General features: G+C 33.9%; 1 protein-coding gene across 2 annotated transcripts in view; it reads left to right on the top strand.

Moving 5' to 3' along the window:
• Nucleotides 1–26,415, top strand: part of LOC133195817 (guanine nucleotide-binding protein G(i) subunit alpha) — an 82,720-nt gene that overhangs the window by 2,621 nt on the left and 53,684 nt on the right. Inside the window, exons 1-2 of one of the 2 annotated variants that reach the window (XM_061331768.1) lie at nt 19,185–19,326; nt 26,315–26,357. In XM_061331768.1, the coding sequence (XP_061187752.1) occupies nt 19,200–19,326; nt 26,315–26,357 (170 nt within the window). In that variant the 5' untranslated portion in view covers nt 19,185–19,199. Of the gene's footprint in view, nt 1–19,184; nt 19,327–26,314; nt 26,358–26,415 lie in introns of those variants that run through there. The other variant, XM_061331769.1, reaches the window with a different exon arrangement.

Genomic DNA, 26,415 nt, shown 5'->3' with positions numbered 1-26,415 from the left:
ATTCACGAAATGCTTGTTACTATGATGGACAGTGGCCTCAAGGCCTTAGCTAAAAAAATTCCAACATTTCTGTTCAATGCTCTTTCCCTCTGAAAGTCAATGAAATACTTTGATAACTATAATTTTATAAGGTGTAATTGTCCACTTAATGTTCATGGATGAGATTATTTAATATAATCAACCTCAACTTTATGGTTCTCACTGTCAGTGTTACTATAAACACAAGTCAATCTCATGCTACAAGGTGAAGATGAAATGGGTGGATGATTGATACCAGACAATGATGGTCTGCATATTAGTAGTATTTCCATTATACTTTGAATGTCTCGAAAGTTGCAAATACATTGTGTTTTTTGTATTTTTAACACAAATTCTTTCATACACTGGTAACTCAAACATTTTCCAAACATCAGGTTACTTTCACATGGGGTCTGACACCATTTTGGTCAAATACCATGGATATGCTGATGTGATTTACCCTCAATATCTCAAACCCTCAGATATCTCGAAAGTCTTTTTTTGGCTCAACCAAGTTTGAGATAACGAGGTTTGACTGTACTTGATTTTGTGGAAAAAGTAACGTATAGGAGTGAAACGGTTCACCGCGGTATCGATTCACCGCGGTATTTTTTCTCGGTTTGATACACGGTGCAAAATCTCTAATTTTCAGTTCGGTTCATTTTTCGGTCGGGATCGTTATTCAGTCTGGTTTGCCATAAGGTAAAACACGTTACTCAGTATAAATAAGTATAGAAAACGTAAAATTTTGATGACTGATAGCTTGTAAAATAATTTTTGACAGTCAAATAATTTTATTCAATTTCTTCTAGTCAATTTGCAAATAAAATTCGCAAAATATGTGACTGGATTTAGAAAAAGAAAGCATAAAACAATGTTGAATTTGTTTCCTTCTATCAAAATGTATCGTATCAAAAATAACCGAACCGAGACAAAATTATACAATACGTATCGAACCGTGAAGGAGGTGTATCGTTTCACCCCTAGTAACGTAGACATAAATCACATTAACAGGAATCCACAGTTGGATGTTTGATCTAGATAGGGCTGTGTATTGGCTAGAGATTTCGTATTGTGATATATTGCCATATTTTAAACTGTATTGCGATATATGTATTGCAATATTTAAAACAAAAATAATGCCATTTACTTATTATATTAACTTCCTTTTGCATATAGAATGTACATAACTATGATAAATAACCAATCAGGGCTTGACATTAACGCTTGTCCACATGTCCGGTACCAGTGAAAAAAAATAACGGACAAGTGAATATTGCTGGACACTTGTCCGATTGGACAAGTGCATTTTAATGTAAAGGAGTCTCTAAATAATAAAAAGAACGACTGTTGAAAGTTAATCAGTAGTTTCAAGATAGAAGCTGTACATAACAAGAGGCTAAGGGGATACATGGCTCACCTGAGCACTGGCTAGGAAAAAAGGAAAAATCAGTTTAGTATTGAAAAGCTTAAATGCATAAGTGGTCCCAACCTACCCCTAAAAGGGAGTGGGGGGTATGATTTGAACAAAATTAAATCTACACTTACTAAGGATGCTTATATAATTTTTTGACTGTGACTTTTTACTCTACAAGTTTGAACTTTCATTGTGGCCCCACCCTACCCCTGGAGGTCATGATTTGAACAAACTTGAATCTAAACTATCTGAGGATGCTTCCATATAAATATGACAAACCGTGACTTTTCTGTTCTTGAGCAGATTTTTAAAGATTTTTCATATATATTCCTATGTAAAACTTTGATCGTTCATTGTGGCCCCACCCTACCCCTGGAGTCATGATTTGAACAAACTTGAATCTACACCACCTGAGGATGCTTCCACATAAATATGACCAGTCATAGCTTTGCTGTTCTCGAGAAGAAGATTTTTCCTATGTACACCTATGATAATTTTGATTGTCCATTTTGGCCCCACTCTACCACTGGGGGTCATGATTTTAACAAATTTGAATCTATACCACCTGAGGATGCTTCCATATAAATATGAGCAATCATATCTATGCTGTTCTTGAGAAGAAGATTTTTGAAGATTTTCCAATATATTCCTATGTAAAACTTTGATTGTCCATTGTGGCCCCACCCTACCCCCGGGAGTCATCATGATTTGAACAAACTTTAATCTACACCACCTGAGGATGCTTCCAAATAAATATGACCAATCATAGCTTTGCTGTTCTTGAGAAGAAGATTTTTGAAGATTTTCCTATATACTCTATGAAAACTTTGATCGTTCATTGTGGCCCCACCCTACCCCCATGGGTCATGATTTGAACATATTTGAATCTACACCACCTGCAGATGCTTCCATATAAATTTGACCAATCATGGCTTTGCTGTTCTTGAGAAGGAGATTTTTGAAGATTTTTCCTATGTACTCCTACATTAAACTTTAATTGTCAATTGTGGCCCCACCCTACCCCTGGGGGTCATGATTTGAACAAACTTGAATCTACACCACCTGAGGATGCTTCCATATAAATATGACCAATTATAGCTTTGCTGTTCTTGAGAAGATTTTTCCAATATTTTCCTATGTAAAACTTTGATTGTCCATTGTGGCCCCACCCTACCCCCAGGGGACATGATTTGAACAAACTTGAATATACACTACCTGACAATAATTCCACATGAGTTTCATCTTTCCTGGCCCATTGGTTATTGAGAAGAAAATTTTCCAATAATGCCTTTAATTTTTTGCTATTTCATAATTATCTCCCCTTGGAGGAGGTCGTGGCCCTTCATTTGAAAAAACTTGAATCCCCTTCATCCAAGGATACTTTGTGGCAAGTTTGATTGAAATTGACCCAGTAGTTCTGGAGAAGAAGATGAAAATGTGAAAAGTTTACGACAACGACGCTGCGGCCGCCGCAGACAGACAACGGACAAATTTTGATCAGAAAAGCTCACTTGAGCCTTTGGCTCAGGTGAGCTAAAAACTGGACTTCGATTCACATTTGATCGGGATCGAAGTTCATGAATTGCATACGACTGAAAAGGCATGGAACTTACGAACTTAACAAAGTTTGGATTCTGTTTGATGTTGACAGGTTCACTTGTGGACATATATTTTGTTGTCAGATAAAATTTCGTTTTATGTATTTGTTGTATTTATCAGTAACATCACGAATAAATCAAGCACATGTCATGTGTAATGGACTTTATTTTAGTTTTCAAGTTGACAGTATTAGATCTCTATTGAAATTTTTGGACAAGTGAAGTTGAAGTTTGGACAAGTAAATGTCTTGGTCAGTTGTCCAAATGGACAAGTAGGGAAAAAAGTTAATGTCGAGCCCTGCCAATAAAAAGATATTGTTGATTGAATTAGTTATAAAACTAAATACACCAAATGAATACATCTGTTTCACATGATCGTAAACCTTTCTAACAACTTCTTTTTATATTTTATGATAGAATTCCTGAGTCCAAGCATTTTGCTGGTATATGGGTATTACAAAAATGTATTGCAATACAATATTTTTTGTCAACATACCATAATATATACCAGAATATCAGTATTATTGCCCAGCCCCAAATCTCGAGTTATTTTATGCTTTTATGCAATGTAAAAATAAAAGCGAGTAAAAAATATTTTGCGAAAATATGTTGAGTTGTGTAAAACTGCTGGTCATGCCAGCAAAACTGATTAAAAGTACATAAGGTCAGTAAAAATGCCATCGATATCAGTCCAAATGAATGGCCCTTTTTAGCTCATCTGAGCCAAAGGCCATTTGTGTGGTGTGCGTAAACTTTTTAGATTATGGGCAATAACTCAAGAACCCCTGGGCCAATTATTGTCAAATTTGTCACAGGGTATCCTTGGCCCAAGGGCTTCCATTTATACTAAAACTAGGGTTGTGACTCTTAAACAAAGGGAGATAATTAGGAAAATAGAAACAAAAGTACTTGTTGCTAAAAAATCTTCTTCTCAAGAACCACTTGGCAGATTATCACCAAACTTACACAAAAGGATGAGGATATGTTGTAGCTTAAAATTTGTTCAAAGCATCACCCTGGGGCAAAGGGCGTGGTCTTAAGGTCACTTCAAAGTTGACCAAAAGTTACATTTTATTAAAATGTTGATATTTTGCTTACTATAAGGAGTAGGATCGTCAAATCTTGTCAGTTGATGCATCTAAGGACCTCATATGGTTGACTCAAAAGTAGGTCATAGTGACCTACTTTTGAAATTTGCGGCCATTCTTTTTCAAAATGATTTAGAGGCATATTTTGAACAATTCAAGGCCTATGATCATCAAACTTTGTCAGTTGATGTATCTTAGGTTAATTCGAATACTGAAAGGTTTAGAATCATTAAATCTTGTAAGATGATGCATCTTGGGGCCATAAAACGTATTAAGTAAAAAGTAGGTCACAGTGACCTACTTTTTAGCTCACCTGAGCCGAAGGCTCAAGTGAGCTTTTCTGATCACTTTTTGTCCGGCGTCTGTCTGTCTGTCTGTAAACTTTTAACATTTTCAACTTCTTCTCAAGAACCACTGGGCTAATTTCAACCAAACTTGCCACAAAGTATCCTTGGGTGAAGGGGATTCAAATTTGTTCAAATGAAGGGCCACACCCTCTTTTAAGGGGAGATAATAAAGAATTAGTGAAAAATTAATAGCATCTTAATAGCCAGGAAAGATGAAACTCATGTGGAAGCATCCTCAGGTAGTGTAGATTCAAATTTATTCAAATCATTACCCCGGGGGGTAGGGCAGGGCCACAATGGAGGATCAAAGTTTTACATAGAAATATATAGGAAAAATTTTAAAAATCTTCTTCTCAAGAACAACAAAGCCACAATTAGTCATATTGATATGGAAGCATCCTCAGGTTGTGTAGATTTAAATTTGTTCAAATCATGACCCCCAGGGGTAGGGTGGGGCCACAATGGAGGATCAAAGTCTTAAATAGAAATATATAGGAAAATATCTTCTGAAGAACTGCAAAGCCATGATTAGTCATTTTGATATGGAAGCATCTTCAGGTAGTGTAGATTCAAGTTTGTTAAAATGATGACCCTGGGGAGTAGGGTGGGGCCCAATGGGGAATCGAAAGTTTTACATAAGAACATATAGAAAAAATATTTCTTCTCAAGAACAGAAAAGCTTATAATGTGTAGTCATATTGATATGAAAGCATCCTCATGTAGTGTAAATTCAAGTTTGTTCAAATGATGACCCCTGGGATAGGGAGGAGCCACAATGGGGGATCAAAGAGCAAGGGCCACTTGCGGCATTTTTTGGCCCTGTAAATTTCTGCAGAATCAAAACTGCATAGTTTTAGTCGACAAGGTAATAAATATTACTTGAATACTTGGTGACTGAATTCCTACTAAAAATGACGTAATTTTCTTGCTAGTCAATGCATTATGACGTCATGAATTGCGTCATTATTCACATATCCCGTATATTTCTTCAGAAATGGCCAAAATATGATGATATTTTTCAATATTTCGTATACAGCACAACCTCCGATCCAAAATGTGCAAATATATTATGAAAGAACTGCTCATTAAGAATATGAAACATACTTTAATTTTTGGATCGAGGTGTGTGCTCATATTTTAAATCTTTGTCGAAGGTTCTCAAATTCACTTGTTTTCTGCAAAATTCAAGAACATTGCAATTTCACACAACCTGTTTTCCAGTACCTGGACTCTTTACGGGAAACTTTTATATACAAACCGAAAGCGCCAAGTCTCTACTTTATATTGATGTTGATAAAGTGACACATTGTGTTAGGCCATATAAATTTAAAATTTAGATTCTCATCCTAATTTGCTGAAAAATTGGGGCGGGTGGGCAGATTTTATTTTTTATTTTTTATAAATGAAAGTATCAACAACACATTCGTACACTTAATTTTTACATTATGTTAATGCCAATATGAATAGATTTTATTGTTTTCATATTCTTTTAAATATCTACAGAAGATTCTTGTTATAGAAAATTAAAATATTTATTGTTTTATTAACAAATAATCAAGTACACAGATACGGTACACGCCAAACAAAATGAGGTGCTGATCCTAATAAATTGCATATGCATGTTTTCTCATCGGCCTTTCCCCAAATACCTTATAGTTTTACCAACAGCTCCTTCTGTTCTGTGTGATATACAGATATCACAGATTTCCACTGTCCTCATACATTCAATCGTTCTTGAGACTTGACATGTTCAACATTAAATATATCATATTTGCAAAACACGATTGTTTAAATCTGTAAAATATTCTACTGAAAAGCCTAGGCCTGAACAGTTTTAAGATTTAACATTTCCTTAGCACTATTATTCTCTAAAGTCTTTGGACGACGTTTTTTTTTTTAATTGCAAAATCACATACATCTGGAGATCGTTATTTAAAACTTGACCATGTGTCATTTTCTTCGTCTGTTTTTACTTGGTTAAAATCTCTTTAAAAACTTGCCCATGCCAGTGATGGTATCTAGATGTGTTTATATGTTATTTTTGCTTTTCTGCCTTCTCATTACTGACAAATTATCTTTTCCTTACATATTTAAACTGCTTTCATTGCCGATATTTCTCCCTTCTTCACATAGTTTTTTTGCTATAAATAGCGCCACGCGACTTTTAATACAGACGGGAGATAACTCTTAAATTTTGACCCAGATTCTTGCTGAATAAAAATACATGAAAATAATACGTTTAGCACCGAAAAAGCAAAATCTGTTTGTCTGTCTGTCCGTACATCCGTCTGTAAACTTTTTACATTTTCAACTTTTTCTCAAGAACCACTGGGCCAATTTTAACCAAACTTGGTACAAAGCATCCTTGGGTGAAGGTAAGTTTAAAGTTTAAATTGTTAAAGTGAAGGACCAACCCCCCTTTTAAGGGGAGATAATCAAGAACAGACAAAAATTGGGTGGGGTCATTAAAAAATCTTCTTCTCAAGAACCATTGGGCCAGAAAAGCTGAAACTTATGTGGAAGCATCCTGAGGTAGTGTAGATTCTAAGTTGTTCAAATCATGACCCCCAGGGGCAGGGTGGGGTCACAGTAGAAAATCAAAGTTGAAATATTGAAATATGAAGAAAAAATCTTTAAAAATCTTCTTCTCAAGAACCACTGGACTGGAAAAGCTGAAACTTATGTGGAAGCATTCTGGGGTAGTGTAGATTCTAAATTGTTCAAATCATGACCCCCGGGGGTAGGGCGGGGCCACAATAGGGAATCCATGTTTTACATTAAAATATGTAGTAAAAGTCTTTAAAAACCTTCTTCTCAAGAACCACTGGGCCAGAAAAGCTGAAACTTATGTGGAAGAGTTCTGGTGTAGTGTAGATTCTAAATTGTTCAAATCATGACCCCCTGGGGTAGGGCGGGGCCACAATAGGGAATCCAAGTTTTACATTGAAATATGCAGAAAAAATCTTCTTCTCAAGAACCACTGGGCCAGAAAAGCTAAAACTTATGAAGAAACATCCTGGGGTAGTGTAGATTCTAAATTGTTCAAATCATGACCCGCGGGGGTAGGATGGGGCCACAATAGGGAATCCATGTTTTACATTAAAATTTGTAGCTAAAATCTTTTAAATCTTCTCAAGAACCACTTGGGCAGAAAAGCTGAAACTTATGTGGAAGCATTCTGGGGTAGTGTAGATTCTAATTGTTCAAATCATGACCTCCTTTTCAATTTATATGACTATATAATTAAATATTTCAGGTACTAATTGGCTTAGAATCATCAAACTTTGTCAGTTGATGCATCTTGGGTCCACAGAGTTTGTTGACTGAAAAGAAGGTCACTGTGACCTATTTTTGAAATTTTATGGCTTTATATAAATATAACAGGTACTTATTGGCTTAGAATCATCAAACTTTATCAGTTGATGCATCTTGGGTCCTCAAAGTATGTCATCTGAAAAGTAGGTCACTGTGACCTACTTTTGAAATTTTATAGTTATAATTTTTAAAATATTTTAGGTATTAATTGGCTTAGAATCATCAAACTTAGTTGATGCATCTTGGGTCCTCAGAAAATGACAAGTGATAAGTAGGTCACCATGACCTACTCTCAGGTACTAATTGGCTTAGAATCATCTTGGGTTCTTAGAGTGTTTCATCTAAAATGTAGGTCATGTTGACCTACCTTTGGAATTTCAAGGCTTTATCTAAATATACAGGATACTTAGAGGCTTCAAATAGAAGTGATAGGTTGTACAGTTTATCAGAAGAGGGATTCAAGGCCCTTGGGCCTCTTGTTTTGGATAAGTTTTGTTTTTGTTTCGCCTGTTATCATCAGCGCATTTTCCAGCCCAATTACTGTACAAAATATAAAGTGCAATTGTGCAATATTTTTTCTTTATATGAGAAACCAGGTAAAAAACATAAAGTGACAGATGAAGACAAAGCTAAATATGAAAAATCTCAACAGACAGAATTCAAAGACATTTGGGGCAAGCGGTAAATCTAGTATTCCCACTGTCCCAGATTTCAGTTTTTCATTAATCGTGTTGATATCTTTATCATCGATGCACAGAATTTCTTCAAATTTCTAAGATACATTTTCTAGGTTGATATAAATTCCCCAATGCATAAATGTTTCAACAAAATTACTTATACTATGCTGAATTAGCATTGTCACCTGCCCAAAAGAGGTAAATCTAGTACTGTGTTATAAATGCAAAAACCGAAAATGGATGACGACTTAGAAATTGAGACAGAGTAAATGTTATATTGTTATGAAGTAAAAAGATGTGTAATGAAGTAAATAAATTTTATGTATTTTTTGTCTGTTTTTGCGACTTAAGATTTTGAACTGGCTTAAATCACTTCAGACTGGCTTTTTTTGTGATCTTGCCAGTCCAAATTACTGGCTATCTGAAAAAAGTTTTCCACAACTCTGTTATGAGATCATAAATTCCTTGCATATAATTAGGAATCTACAGTGAGTAGGAGACACATTCCACACATGGAGAGAGGTACATTGACATGCATGAGGTCTATATGTTGCAAGACAGGCAATTGCACATAATTTTATGTGGAGAACTTGGTGTATTGTGTCACCAGTGCTCAATAAACATGATAAACACTGATCTAGTAAATTTCTGGTCATAAAATGTGATGGATTGTTGACACATGACTTGTTGGGCATACATATAATCTGTTAGTTGTAAACATGGTAAAATGACCACAGGTGTTCTAATTGCCTAACTAGTTCTGGGTACACATTTAAATACTTACAACTCTACATGAGGAATATTAGTAAAAATAAGCAAATTAATGCAGGTACCCAATCTGCACATATATTTTGGAGAAATTTAATTTACTCTTTATTTACTTATGTTCTTTAGATATTATATCTAAGAAGTAACAGTGTAATCCTTTAACAATTAACAGTAAAAATTATAGCAATTTGTTTGCTATGCCAGTTGATTCCCAATATTTACTCGCAATAAACTGGTGCTAATGCATAGTTGGCATAGAAGGCTTTACACTTTTTAGCTCACCTCAACGAAGTTGGGGGAGCTTATGTAATACCGTCGGCGTCCAAGGTTAAGGTTTTTGGAGCAGTTTTCTTTTCAAGTACTTCTATGGCCTATATTAGTCAGAGATGCATGGAGGATGCTTCTAGTGTGTTTTATTGTACCAGTCAAGGTTTCAGATGCTGCAATTTCAGCTAAAGAATGACCAGGTTAATGTTTTTGGAGCAGGTTAAAGTTTTTGGAGCAGGTCTCATTTCCAAGTAAGTTTAAGCCATATATTGACCAAACTTGCATGGATGATACATCTAAAGATGCACACTACCAGGCTTGCTTCGGATGCTGTATCTGACCTACATTTTCTAGATGTGTGACCAGGTTAAAGTAAACTATAGGGCTAATTTCTGAACCAAACTTGATGAACTCTCTCAGACTTGCTTCAGATGCTGGATATGACTTAAATTTTCTGAATGAGTAACTAGGCCTAAAAAAAAAATTGTGTGTTTCGGGTAACACTGATGAAAAAAATAGGGTAGGTAGTTAGGGAAATTATTTTTTTTTTGGAATTTTTTTTTTATGTATTACCACTGAAATATAGATAGAAAATCATGAGAATAATATTTTGTATTTTATTTCACTCCATCATGTTTGAAAAACATCAGACAACTAAATTTTACAGTTTCATATCATTTTAATTTTTCATTTTCTCTTCATTTCAGCAAACTTGAGTGGTTAAGTTTCAAATATGTGTTTGACCCTTGTCTTTATGGCCTGAGTGGTTTCTTTCTGAATAAAAAAGATAACAGTTAATGGATAATTTAAAATTCTTTTATTAAATATCTCTTCTGCAAGGGAAAACTTTCATTTTAACACAAATCACATATTCTTAATCATTAACTGATTAAGATGGTTTTAATTATATATTTACATTTGGATGCAGTTTGAATTCAGAACAATGTCATCTTCATTTATACAATTCATTATTGTAATTTTGAAGCAATTATATTTTTACCAGTGAAGAAGGTTTTTTGATCTTCAAAGAGGGCTATAATTGTGTGAATGTTAATTATCTAATTATTTTTTTCTTTTTTTTTACTTTATTTTATTGCATAAATAATATACAAATGGTTTGAACTCAAGATTTAGCAACTTACGATGTTCTCACCATAAATGGCTACAACTGTCAATGTCTATAGAAAAAAAAACTTTGATATACAAACATATTCGTTTTAAACATACATTCTTTACATGATATCTATCTAACTAGAGTTTTAGTGTTAAGTTGTAATATTTAATTGAAATCTACCAGAATCTCTTATAAATTTTTGTACAAATTGAAAAATATATTTCTTGATTTCAACATTTTGTGAAGAAGTAGGTGACTTAGTTATTGTTTACACTACAGCTTGTCAAAGAAGTTTCTCTTTTATGAAAAACGCGATCTAAAATAATCTAATACACATTTATCAAAATCTGTGATTTTAAGGAGGCTCATTACACCCACAGTTAATTTTAGACTTCATTACAGCACCACTTATTATGAAGATTTCAAATATCCAAATGGAGGTTATGATACGATAAATATTTTTAAAATATTTTTTAATCTTTTTTCTGATTTTGGTTAAATGTTTTATTTCAAGTTTCTGATTGAAAGTACTGCAGAAATCTCAGTGTCAAGTGATGGATATCATCTTCAGATATGTAAGCAATATAATAACACTTCATAATATTCAATATTATTTTTATTAGAAAAAATAAATTTCTCCCAAAAAAGAATGTGATTTTCTTCTTAATCTTTGCATGAAGAATTTGGAAAATCAGTTTTAAACAGACAGGGGATGTATTTTAATGAATAACAAATGACAAATTGAATGAAAAATGTTTTAAGGAAATGAAAATTCCAATTTAAAAAACAATTGGAATAAAAAGTCCACTTGCAAGAGTTAAATCCCCCTGACTCAAAACACTCGGGAACGGTTGAACAAATCAGATTCAGAATAAGCTAAAATTTCTAGAAGAATATATACATTTTTCAAAGAAATAAAGACAAGCACACAAACCAACAAGAGTACTGTACTCTAAAAGCGCAAGTCAATTTTAATTTATTTCAACGAGGTTGTAGATTTCAACTTGAATTTCCTCTATGTGTACATGTTGTCAGTGGAAGAACTTGCTGCTTTCGCTATGACATTGTACACTACTTGGGTAAAGAAGATTTGACTGTCATTCTCTTTAGTCTTTACTTAAAAGTAACCCTTCTTCGTTCGTGATTTAGTTATGAATCCTTTACCAAGTTCCCATTGTTTACAACATCGTAGTCTATTTTTAGAGCGTTTTAAAGATTTAGATCATCAGCAAAGCGAACCTGTACAATTCGTTCCCAGGAGAAAACGGACGAAACAATGGGGGTTTATTTTTCTGTGTAGTACGTCATCAAAAAGTGGTGTAATGAGCCTCCTTAAGAAAAATCTTTTAGAAAGATAGAAAATAATTTTTAGCTCACCTCAACAAAGTTGGGGGAGCTTAATATGTAATACCGTCGGCGTCGGCGTCCCAGGTTAAGGTTTTTGGAGCAGTTTTCTTTTCAAGTAGTTCTATGGCCTATATTAGTCAGAGATGCATGGAGGATGCTTCTAGTGTGTTTCATTGTACCAGTCAAGGTTTCAGATGCTGCAATTTCAGCTGAAGAATGACCAGGTTGATGTTTTTGGAGCAGGTTAAAGTTTTTGGAGCAGGTCTCATTTCCAAGTAACTATAAGCCCTATATTGACCAAACTTGCATGGATGATACATCTAAGGATGCACACTACTGAAATTGCTTCGGATGCTGGATCTGACCTACATTTTCCGGATGAGTGACTAGGTTAAGGTTTTTGGAGTAGATCTCATTTCCAAGTAACTATAAGCCCTATATTGACCAAACTTGCATGGATGATACATCTAAGGATGCACACTACTGGACTTGCTTCAGATGCTGGATCTGACCTATATTTTCCGGATGAGTGACCAGGTTAAGGTTTTTGGAGCAGATCTCATTTTCAAGTAACTTTAAGCCCTATATTGACCAAACTTGCATGGATGATACATCTAAGGATGTACACTACTGGACTTGATTCGGATGCTGGATCTGACCTACATTTTCCGGATGAGTAACCAGGTTAAAGTTTTTGGAGCAGATGTCATTTCCAAGTAACTATAAGCCCTATATTGACTAAACTTGCATGGATGATACATCTAAGGATGCACATTACTGGACTTGCTTCAGATGCTGGATCTGACCTACATTTTCCGGATGAGTGACCAGGTTAAAGTTTTCGGAGCAGATGTCATTTCCAAGTATCTATAAACCCTATATTGACCAAACTTGCATGGATGATACATATAAGGATGTACACTACTGGACTTGCTTCGGATGCTGGATCTGACCTACATTTTCCGGATGAGTAACCAGATTAAAGTTTTTGGAGCAGATCTCATTTCCAAGTAACTATAAGGCATATCTGAACCAAACTTGCATGGATGATGCATCAAGGGACGAACAATCTCAAAACTTGCTTCGGATGCTGGATTTGACTTACATTTTCTGAATGAGTGACTAGTTTTAAGTTTTCAGATAAGTCTTATTCCCAAGTAACTGCAAGCCCTATCAGACCAAAATTGCATAAATGTTGCATCTAGGGATGCACACTCCTAGATTATTAGTTTAGTGTGGGACTTTGCCTTACTTAAAGACAACATTCGTTGAGGTGAGCTCTGTAATCTCTGATTACCTATGTTTTCATACTTTGATTTTAGCTCCACTGGTCAGAGACCAGAAGAGCTTATTCGATAGTAAGGTATCCATCATCAATATGTCTGTCTGTCTGTAAACAATTTTTCAAAATGCTACTTCTCCTACAGTTTTGGTCGGATTTTAGGGGTGAAACGATACACTTCCTTCACGGTTCGATACGTATTGTATTATTTTGTCTCGGTTCGGTTATTTTCGATACGAAACATTTTGATAGAAGGAAACAAATTCAACGTTGTTTTATGCTTTCTTTTTCTAAATCTAGTCACATATTTTACGAATTTTATTTGTAAATTGACTAGAAGAAATTGATTAAAATTATTTGACTGTCAAAAATTATTTTACAAGCTATCAGTCATCAAAAATTTACGTTTTCTATACTTATTTTTACTGAGTAACGTGTTTTACCTTATGCAAAACCCGACTGAATAACGATCCCGACCGAAAAATGAACCGAACCGAAAATTAGAGATTTTGCACCGTGTATCAAACCGAGAAAAAATACCGCGGTGAATCGATACCGCGGTGAACCGTTTCACTCCTATCGGATTTCAATAAAACTTGGTATACAAGTAGACTATTCATGCAGAGATACATAATTCTATTTATCAGTTTTTGATTTTGATGAAGTGTGTTGCCATGGTTACTAAAAATAGAAATGACTGTGAAATTCTTTCAAAACGCTACACCTCCTACAGATTTGTTCCGATTTAAACATAACTTGGACAAAAGTAGATTACACTAAGATACATAATTCTATGTATCAGTTTTTGATTTTGATGTACGGGCATTGCCTTGGTTATGAAAAATAGAAATTTCTGTGAAATTCTATCAAAATGCTACTCCTCCTACAGTTTTGGTCCAATTTCATAACTTGATACACAAGTAGACTATACTTGAAGACCCAATTTTTTTACCATACAGTTACCTGAGGAGGGGGAGTGGTCTTGGTAGTACTGGTGTTATTTACCTGGAGAGCCCCAATACTCAAGATGTCAAAAATCCCTGTACATGTTGCATTACACAAGGAAGTCTGTCTTTGGTAATCAGGGTCAACATTACGCGTTTTATGCATAATTTTGAGTGAATATATTGAAAATGAATTATGTACTGAAATATAAAATTTGTAAACTTAACGTTTCCGACAATGTCTTTTTAAGAAAAAAATTAAAAAGACGTTTATTTTTTTAAAAATCGTAAAATAATAATAAAAAAAAAAAATACGGGTGAAAACTACAAAGCAATCATATCAATATATTGGTCGCCAAAAAAAGAAATTATTATTAAATGTTAAGTGTGAATATTGAAATGAAAAGATTCCATTTATTGTGTGGATATCTACCACAATCGGAATATTATTTACTTTTCTAGTGAACAATGGTGTCCAAATATTCGCAATTTCCAAGGGTCTGTGTTCTTATGCCCTGTTTACAGATTTGGATTTAAAAGGAATCTTTCATAATTCATGACATTAGATGCAAGATACTTTATTTATATTCGTATAAATATCTTTTCTTATTTAATCCACTGCATTGTGTTATAATTTTCAATAGTGGGGGAGGGGGTAGATTGTTTCCAATTATGGCGAATTTTGTTTCTGTGTACCCGAGTGCAAAGGCGACGGGCATTACGTACATTCTTAAAATCAAGGCACAGGTTGATTTAGGGGCTCAGAAGAATTATTGGTTTGTGCTGCTACAGGAACTTCTCTTTCGGGATCCCAGTTATTGAAGGAAGAGAGGGCTTGAATATCCGCTAATTTTTCTTCGAAAAGTTGGACAGTTGTCTTGGACGTCATATCGCTAACAAGTACAGATTGAAATAAAAAATCACAAATTCACTTTTTAATTATCTACTCTCAATTATTTTTATGCCCATCGCTAACAAGTACAGATTGAAATAAAAAATCACAAAGTCACTGTTTAATTATCTACTCTCAATTATTTTTATGCCCCGCCATGAATATGGCCGGGGCATATAGTGTTTGTCATGTCCGTCTTCCATCCTTCCGTCTGTCCTTCCATCACACTTTGCATTTAGCTCTGTTCAAAGCTCCGTTTCAAAGAAACTATCTAAGATATTTTTATCAAACTTCACATACTGATAGATATTGATGAGAGCTATGCAACTGCATCAACATTTTTTGACCTTGACCTTTCCTTTGACCTTGACCTCACTTTTCTTAAATTAGTGTTTAGCTCAGTTTTAAAGATACCATTCAAGATAGTGTAATCAAACTTCATATGTTGATACATACTGATGTAAGCTATTCAATTGTATCAACATTTTTTGACCTTGACCTTTTTTTTGACCCTGACCTCACTTTTCTTAAAGAAGTGTTTAGCTCACTTTTAAAGAAACCATTCATAATATATTTAACAAACTTCATATGCTGATACATACTGATGAGAGCTATTCAACTGCATCAATATTTTTTACCTTGACCTTTCCTTTGACCTTGACCTCACTTTTCTTAAATAAGTGTTTAGCTCACTTTTAAAGAAACCATTCATAATATTTTTATCAAACTTCTTATGCTAATACATACTGATGTAACCTTTTCAACTGCATCAACAATTTTTGACCTTGACCTTTCCTTTGCCCTTAACTTCATTTATTTTATATTAGTGTTTAGCTCAGTTTTTATCAAACTGAATATGCTGATACGTATTTATGAGAACTATTCAACTGCATCAAAAACGTTTGACCTTGAACTTTTCTGGGACCTTGATCTCATTTTAATTAAATTTGCATTTTCCTTAATTTTAAAGAAACCATTTAAGATATATTTATGTAGGCTTATGCACTTATACATAATTTGGTGAAAATTTATCATCTATATCCAACTTTTTAGATTTCAATTTCAATTTTAAAGAAACTATTCAAGATATTCTCATCAAATTTCATACACTAATACAAATTTTCATGTTGCATTACTAATATACCCTCGACGGGGCATTCATGTCCTATGGACATATTTCTAGTTTAAAAATAAAATTATCAACCAATATTACAGCGACATGATTTTTTTTTAACCAGAGTGTATACAAAGGGACCATTCACGCGGTACATAAAAGCGTTTGACGCATGACCAGGTAATTGTTTTCAAAACATGCAAACTCAGATTATCAGGTAGCCCATGTGGCTGGCCTGTCAATCAAGTCAGAAGCTATTGTTTTTTTAACAATTGGCAGGCGGTATAATTTATTGATCTTGAATTAGGTTGGTTTTGGGGGTGTTAACATAAAATTGGGTGTTTAAGACACATAATTTTTTTGTATCAGTTTTTGATTTTGTTGAAGTGTTGCCATGAATACGGTACTAAATATAGAAATTTGTGTGAAATTCTTTCAAAATGTTACTCCTACTACAATTTTTGTCCAATTGCAATTAAACTTGACTCAGAAAGAGACTAAACTAAGGAGCATTAATTTTATTTATTGCTGTTTCAAATCCAAAAGCTACCTTTCTCTACTTTTGTTAAGTAAATTAAGACCAGTAGAGCTACAGTCTCATCAGAGACTTCTGGTTTTTACCGAAGGAAATTTGGACCCACACCATTTTTTTCACATGGCTATAAACAAACTAATCACATGGCTTTAAGCATATTACACCGTCCTTTATTTACCCAGCTCTAAAAATCTCAATCTCATGTTGCCTTTGGCAAAAGCTTTTTTTGTAATGATTTGAATTGTATAATCACTTAACATGTTTATATCGTTAGTTTTAGTATATTCTAATCATGATCAAATGTGACTAACTTGGGAATAAAGGGGAGATTTCTGGGGGAAAAGAAGGGGTTTTGCAGTTAGGAATGAGGCCGAAACTTAGCCCTAGATGGGGCATTGGAAAATCCCTGAACTGTTAAGGATACACCAAAGGTTTCCAAATGCCAGAAATTAATTTGCATGTAATTCTTTCATTATCAAAGATAACATAATAAAAGTATATATCATTTGAAAGCTTGTTAAAATTACTATTTAATTATCCTAATTTAAACTTTAATTAGTAACTTATTTAAAAATTATTTAAATATTAATGTAAATTTTAGTGCATAAATATTTTATAAATCAACTTTTTTGTATTTAACCCCTCAAAGTGGTCATTTTACCTCAAGATAGATTAAAGATTGAACTTAAAAACCGTATCTCAGATTTTTGATAAATCTTCTAATTCAAAAGTTACAGCCATTTGCCCTTCAATGTTACCAATTTATTAGCCTAATTTAACATTTCCCTCAATAATTCCAAAACTAAGCTAGATATCAAAAATCTGAGATACTGTTTTGTGAACACACATTTGAGAAGCAACCCATCCAATTTTCAGAGAAATTGGTCAATAAATAAGGGAGCTGAATCCTTTGAAATAATACCACAAACTGTCTGATCTTACTAAAATACAGTAGAGGGCAAAAACCCATTACACAACAAAATCTGCCAAAGCTAGGAATATATGACACCTTGGAGATTCAGCTTTGGATACCTGTCACTTAGCCATATTTCCTATGCATATTCACAAGAATGGGAGGTTCTTTTCTGTATTTAGATGCTTTTAATTAAGTAAAATAGGTTCAATTCTGAATCAGAAAAATTTCCCGGCAAAATGGCAAGAGCTAAGCTCCACCTCCTATTTTATGGTCATCAGTGATCTGTTAGATCTCTTTCTCTAAATCTAGAGTCCCTGTAGTTTAATTACTGATAACCTCTGTGTGGCTAGTGAAGAATTCCCCAAGTGGTCACAGTGATTTATTGCATCGTTCATGAGCAGGCAGTCACAGATCAAATCAGAGGCTTCAATAACGGAACATTCACATGTGGTAGTGTTTATGTTTCATTATTGTTAAATAATTAGAAAACCATTTCATAATTACCAAGAATTTAACATGCATTATAAAGCAGTGATTAACTTCTTTTTCTTAGCCAAAAATCTCAAAATTGTTGAAAATCTTGAAAAAAGCCTTTGGTGTATCCTTAACAACATATGAAATTGTATATCTATAGAACCCTTTGTTGCATTGCTTACTATTGTCAAAATATACCTCATCTCTGCATTATATAAAAAGGTATTATTATTGAAGCCAGCAAGTTTGTTTGATTGACAGGTGGGACCTTTAATTTACTGGTTCTTGCTGGGGCCAAGCCTTTCTATTGTTGCATATCTTTTGATGGCTCTCGATTAAATCTGACTGTGTCAGTTCAGAGGCTATATCACAGAAAAGATTATTCATACTCAACTCTTTTTTTTATTCTTCACCAAAAGACGTATTAAATTTGCAAATCGCAACACGAAAGGCTTGAATAATTAATAATCCAAGCTTAAAGACCCATGACAAGAATTATACGTGGACAATTGGACTTCTTTAAAGTTAAAGCTATGCCATGAAGACATTGAAAGGAGGATTTATGTATTGTGCCTATTCTGTTATTTTGCTCAAGAACCCAGGGTGTTTACAATAATATCTATTTGTATTGTCAACTGACAAGTGTGTCTGATGTCTCTGATATGTGTTTTGTTGGTTTTACCCACATTTTTTTTTCAAGTTCTTTTTAGTTCTTTAACTTTGCCCACAGCTGATGTGTAGACTTTCGTAACTTTGCCCACAGATGATGTGTAGACAGTGACTTTTGGATTGATCTTTAACCAGAATGTAAAAGGAAGGATTGATTTAAAAAAAAAAAAAACATCAGTGTTACAGAGAAAAAAATTTTGAATGTGGACATATTTGTTTTAACTTGTTACTGTTTACAAGTTTGTATTATTACATTAGAGGATTGAATTCAGTATGATCTAGTGTTTATTAAGAGAGTGAAATCATACCAGTTTTTATTGATGCATTGAGGAAGTATTTAACAAATTTCTGGTGACACAGTACTATACTTCACATTGCTTTAGAATTGGTTTGTAATCGTGAGTTTAGGAATCCATTATGGGTTGTGTTTTGTCTGAGGAACAGAAACAAGCTGTAGAGGCTGCAAAAATCTCCAAACAGATCAACAAGAGTATTCAGGAGGATTATAAAAGATCTCTGAAGGAAGTCAAGTTTTTATTGCTGGGTAAGTCTCCATAAAGTTGACTTGAAGAAGACATTCCGAGTACATGATTACAAATGTGAAATCAACCACGTGCTAGTAACACAAATATTTGCACAAACCTTGTTTGATTTTATCAGGTTTATCTGGCATCGTGCTGAGGGTATGAGACACTGCACCCATTGCTTTCTTTTTAAAATCTTTGAAAGAAAATGTATCTGTTTTGATGCCTAGATGTACACAATATTAAGAAATTGTACAGATGAAAACTGATATTTCTTGTAGTATTGTAATTAGGACACAGTGGTATTTTTTCGAGCACCTGACCATGAAAAGACATATTTTAAAATGTTCTGTTAATGGTCTCTGTGTACATACATCAAAAAGTATTTCATGACGAAAATAAAATGCATTTTTAATGTGCTAAATAAAAGAATCATCATATTATAAAATTATTCCTTCTGTAAAGCAAAATGACACATTGCAAGGTGATTGGTTGTACTCCACAAAACCCTGTATATATATTTATAAAAACACTGTGCACAAATGTATCTTATTGAGTGATTTGAAGTACACTTCAACGATCAGTGGTATAATAGCTGACCTTAAACCCGTATATATCACCTGTAGATCAGAGCACACTGACTTAGGGATCATTTTACCATCTTTACCCTGGGATTGTTTGTCTATCCATATGTCACACCTTAGATTTGAGAATTATGCCCCCCTCCAAAGAAGGGAGGGCATATTGCTTTGCTGCTGTCTGTTTGTTGGTCGGTCTTTCGGTCCACCAACAGTTTCCATTCATTTTCTTTGCAGATGTTGCACATACTGAAATGAAATTTGGTAAACAGATTTATCATAAGAATATCTAGGTCAAGTTCTGTTTTGGGTACGACGGAGCAATTTTTGACAGAGTTATGCCCCTTGGACTTCAAATTTTTCCAATTATTTGCAGTTTCCATTCATTTTCTTCACAGAGGTTGCACTTACTGAAATGAAATTTGGTATACAGAATTTTCATAAGAATATCTAGGAAAAATTTTGTTTTGGGGATGATCGAGCAATTTTTAACAGAGTTATGCCCCTTGGACTTCAAAATTTTCCAATTATTTGCAGTTTCCGTTCATTTTCTTCACAGAGGTTGCACATACTGAAATAAAATTTGGTATACAGATTTATCATAAAAATATCTAGGTCAAGTTCGGTTTTGGGTCGATAAGCAATTTTTGAAAGAGTTATGCCCTTTGGACTTAGAAAAATTCCAATTATTTTCTTGGGGGGGGGGGGGAGGGGGGCATAAGTGTTTTACAGACATCTCTTATTTGCTCAAGTAATGCTTGGCAGTATGGCAGTATATGTCTTTTGTAATATACCAGGGTTACCGAACCTGTGTTCTTTGAACTACTGACCTACATTTCAAAATACTTCATAGCATTGATAAACAGCATATTTTTGGCCTTTGATGGCTAAATCTGCTTTATTTAGCATATGTATTGTTTGTCAAAAGACATGTCATGACATTTTATACAAAATACCATTGTTACAGTCCACTTGACCTTTAACCTACTTTAAAAAAATGCTCATAACCATTTAATTAAAGGACTTATCGCGTGTTTCTAAATTATTTGAAATTAAAAGCGTAAAACGTTCCTTCTGACCACAGTTTATGAATTTAGTGTTTTTACTGCGGATAAACTGCGGTAATTAACCAATTAATTACTCAAATGAAAACCCCTGAATTAAAAATCTAAGTTAATTAGATAGCGATCACGTGACCCTGTGACGTCAAAGGCGACAATGGCTGATCAGCTCTTCACATTAATCTTACTAAAATATACGCGATACAACCTAAATTTTCTGCGTTGTGGACGATTAAATCACTGATTTTATCGATATGAAATTGAATATCCAACCTTATATTTTAGAATTGTCAGCAAGGAAAAATCTGAAAAATCTGTTAACATTGTAAAAATAGCAGCGATGATATCGAAGGAGACGCGGTTAAGACGAAGAAACTAGCCATCACAATACAATTTGATTTGTAACCTTATCACATGTATTAACTTATCTGATTCACAAATTTAATATTGTATATCTTTTTTATTCTTCGTTTTTAGCATAACATTAATTTACTTATGTTTTGTAAAGGATTGCGGTCTTGAAAAATAATTTTCCGATCAAGAAACATTGTCGTAATCGGAGCTGTACAGATTCTAAATGTTTCGAATAAAAATGAAAATATCACAAAAGCCTTATACCTTAGAACTAGTTAATGTTTCTATAGTAATTAAAAAGCACGCTAGGAATTAATTTTTTCAGAATTTTTCGTAATCAAGATGCATTTGTCGTTGATAACTCCGTAAACAGTGTGCATATTCTCATCTCTCTATCACTGAATTGTCGCCTATGACGTCAGAGCAGTATTTCGCTGAAATCCGATTGAAATATGCATATTGCCGTATTTGAATTTCAACTCTCAATATCTCTTAAAATATGCTTTCAACAACGTTTATGGTATTCAGTATTTTAATAAACAAGGTTGTAGATAATATTTTTCATGAAATTACGATTTTTGAAAGATCATGCGATAAGTCCTTTAAGTCTTTCAAATTTTAAAGGTAGGGCTTCGATAACTACCCAACTAGCATACATGTACAGCTAAACTTCGGTATCTCGAACACTAATATCTCGAATACCATGGTTATGTTGAAGTGATTTGGAAGTCCCAACCTACTTATTCTTTAACAATTTTACCCTCGATATCTCGAATCCCCGGATATCTCGAAGTTTTTTCATGGTCCAGTTGAGTTCATGGTAACAAGGTTTTACTGTATTACATTTATGGCTCATGACACTACTTTTTGTAGCATTGTGGTCCATGGGCCTCTTGTTCTCAATCTAAATGAGTTCCAGACACTAAAGTTTGACTGTATTATTTGATTAAATGTTTGTCCATGAAAATAATCAGTCTCTCTTAGATTTGAATATAATCGTAACTGAGCATTTTAATTTCAAAACATCAACTTTGATTCAAATTTCCTTGTCCAAATGAACAACACTGTTAAATTTATTCACATAAAAACTTTTAAAAATCTTCTTCTCAAGAACAGCAAAGCCATTATGAGTCATATTTATATGGAAGCATCCTCAGGTAGTGTAAATTCAAGTTTGTTTAAATCATGATCCCCAGGGGTAGGGCGGTTCCACAATGGAGGATCAAAGTTTTACATAGAAATATATAGGCAAAACCTTTAAAAATCTTCTCAAGAACAGCAAAGCCATGATGAGTCATATTTATATGGAAGCATCCTCAGGTAGTGTAGATTCAAGTTTCTTCAAATCATGACCCCCGGGGGGTGGGGAGGGGCCACAATGGACTGTCAAAGTTTTACATAGAAATATATAGGAAAAATCTTTAAAAATCTTCTTCTCAAAAACAGGCAAAGCCCTGATTGGTCATATTAATATGGAAGCATCCTCAGGTAGTGTAGATTCAAATGTATGCAAATCATGACCCCCGGGGGTAGGGTGGGGCCACAATGGAGGATCAGAGTTTAACATAGAAATATATAGGAAAAACCTTTAAAAATCTTCTTCTTAGGAACAGCAAAGCCATGATGAGTCATATTTATATGGAAGCATCCGCATGTTGGGTAGATTCTGTTTTGTTCAAATCATGACCCCTGGGGGTAGGGTGGGGCCACAATGGAGGATCAAATTCTTAAATAGAAATATATAGGAAGATATCTTCTTCTGAAGAACTGCAAAGCCCTGACTAGTCATTTTGATATGGAAGCATCCTTAGGTAGTGTAGATTCAAGTTTGTTCAAAAGATGACCCCCGGGGATAGGGTTGGGCCACAATGCGGGATCAAAAATTTTACATAAGAACATATAGAAAAAATATTTCTTCTCAAGAACAGAAAAGCTATGTTTAGTCATATTGATATGGAAGCATCCTCAGGTAGTGTAGATTCAAGTTTGTTCAAATAATGATCCCTGGGGTAGGGAGGAGCCACAATGGGGGATCAAATTTTTGCAAAGGAATATATGGGAAATTTTTTTTTAAAATCTCAAGTACAACAAAGCCATTTGTTATATTGACATGGAAGCATCATAAGGTAGTTTAAAATTCAACCCCCCCCCCCCCCTTGCTAATCTTTTCAATACTGAACTGATTTAGTGCTTTTGCCAAGCCAATGTGCTCAGGTGAGCGATGTGGCCCATGGGCCTCTTGTTATGCCCTTGTCATGAAATGGTTGGGGCATAAAGTGTTAACCCATTTCCATCCATCATTCTGTCGTTCCATCAGTGTTAGTTTTCAGGACTTTTTTTCCTGTGCTTGTAGATAATGAGTTGATTTTTGGTGCGTCTTTATATTGATAACTTACAGATCAAGTTCGTATTGCATGATTTATGTTGATTTATACATTTTATAAGGAAATTTCTTATCATTCAGTGATTTTTGGACTTTTCTTAAAATGAGATTGAAGTTAATCACAATTTTCATGCAGCTAAAGTATGCTATGGTATTGACAGTTCAATCAGCATTGTGATATTTTTATTTCTGTTTCATTTCCACCCTTTAGTATTTTCATATTCATGGACTTTCAAAATATTGAAAAATTGCTCGTTAGTGGGGGCATTCAGAATTGACATCTAGATTAATCAAGTCAGATAGTTGTAATGCTTTTAGTTGTGTAATTCTTTAAAAAACTTGGACATATATTTTCATGGTAGGCCTAGTTTTTTTTTTTTTTTTAAATTTTTTCTTTCTTAAAGCCGATTTGTAATTTCTGATTAATTATTGTATACTGCATGCTAGAGTGATCGTTGTAAATACTTAGGGCATGTAGGGAGTACAAGTACCTACACAGTATAATAGGGGGATTTCTACTTAATACACATGATAGATCTAGAGATACAACTACCTACACAGTATAATAGGGGAATTTCAACTAATGATAAATCTAGAGATGATTTAAATTCTTTTTTTAAATGTTTTGCTCACCAAACTATTCATCAACTTCTGTCATGAAAATTTAATGCAGAAAAGGGTTTAAAGAATAGTGACTTTAGTATAACATTCATAAATTAAAAATTACATTGAAATTAACATTGTAAGAATTGAGGGAACTAATTTTTTATTAAATGATTTTTTTTTTGGAGAAAGAAAGTCCAATTGACCTTTTGTAAGTTGCAGTTAATTTAGTTTCAAGTGATTGCTAGTATTGTAACCTAGTAAGCATGTTTGCTTGGGAGTTTAAGTTGAAACTTGAATCTTAGGGCCGGTACACACAGTAAGGCTTGCCTTATAAGTCTAAAACCTTACGTTTTGCAGGACGTATGGCTCTTGTGTCCACACGTTAAGGCAAGACTTACAAGATTATATACAATATTTCCATAAATCCCATGTGTTTCCAGCCATAAATAGTGCTTTCGGTCATTAAAATAGAAGAATAGATTACTAGGCTTTGTAATAATTATACCAACAAGTACATTCACACTTCTTAAAATAAGAGGAAGAGGTTAAACAGAGGCATTTGTGGATATTTTAATTAGTTATTCGAAAATACTTTATTACTTCAATATACCCACGTGTATGGTTTGATAAATATAGAATGACATTTGGGCGAATGATTTTCATTGGTTGAGAAGAAAATTTCAGCTAAGTCTTGTAGTAACAAATAGAGCAGTGCTCTATTCATAAGTCAGACTTGTAAGGCTCGAAAAACCGTATATTAAGGTTGTACACACAGTAAGGCTAGAACTTAAGTTCTATAACTTATAAGGCAAGGCTCATCATGTGTACCGGCCCTTAAAATATAATATGCTGTGAACCAACTTTTCTTAATCAATAATAGTCACACTGTCATCAGATCGTAGAGGGATAAGAAATCTTGATTGCCACACAGTAATGATTCAATACAGGGCTCGACATTAACGCTTGTCCGCTTGTCCAGTACCAGTGGAAAAAAAATATGGACAAGTGAATATTGCTGGGCACTTGTCCAATTGGACAAGTGCATTTTTATGTAAATAAGTCTCTAAATATTTAAAAGAACGACTGTTGAAAGTTTACAGGTACTTATAAATGCTACACTTGACGGAAACCACAGGGTATATAGTAGAGCCCTATTATACTATATACCCGATTTTGCTAAGATTGTCTCAAGTCCCTATGACGGAAACAGTACATAAAGACCGAACTTTGATCCCGATGTAAATTGCTATGAAATTGAGTACACTCGATCGGGATCGAAGTTCAATAATTGCATACTACATGTACTGGAAAGGCATGGAACTGACGAAGTTTGGATTCTGTTTTATCTCTAGATAAAATTTTGTTTTTATGTGTTTGTTGTATTTATAAATAACATCATGCACATGTAATGGACTTTATTTTTAGTTTTTCAGTTAACAGTATTAGATCTTTATTGAAAATTTTTCGGACAAGTGAAGTTGAAGTTCGGACAAGTAAATGTCTTGGTCACTTGTCCGAATGGACAAGTAGGAAAAAAAGTTAATGTTGAGCCATGCAATAGCTATTTTAAATGGGAGAACTTGATCAGTAATTTAAAAAATCCAAATTTTTGAACATGATGAATGAAAATTAAAAGATAAGCGAATACAGATAATCAAGAGACGATAATTGTTTAGATAAATGAATGAAAATATAATCATGACAATTGCAAATAATAGATCAAGTGTAGCATTTATAAATAAAAAAAACCCAACAGATATGGCTAATGGCTTGGAGCACTTCGTAACTATAAAAGTTTGGTACCATTTCTCAAAACATTATTTGAACATAGGTTAAAACATTAGAGCATTGACTTAAAATTGTCAACGATTCTGGCAAAAAATTGTACCAACTTATAGGCGTGTCAATGGCAAATCCCTCCATCATGATCTTAAAAAAATACAACCGACTTATAAACGGACCAACTTATAGGTAGGTATATACGGTATGTAGTGTTGCTGAAACAATATTTTATCTTTTTTTTCAGGTGCTGGGGAATCTGGGAAGAGCACAATTGTCAAACAGATGAAGTAAGTTATTAAGGCTTGATTTGATTACACTCAGTTCTCTACATGCAAAATATACCGT

This window comes from Saccostrea echinata, unplaced genomic scaffold (genome assembly GCF_033153115.1).
Source record: "Saccostrea echinata isolate AGI-Se365-2 ecotype Australia unplaced genomic scaffold, CSIRO_AGI_Sech_v1 ptg000029l, whole genome shotgun sequence".
NCBI classification, from domain to species: Eukaryota; Metazoa; Mollusca; class Bivalvia; order Ostreida; family Ostreidae; genus Saccostrea; species Saccostrea echinata.
The sequence above is the reverse complement of the archived record's forward strand: the minus strand, read 5'-3'. Positions and strand labels throughout refer to the sequence as shown.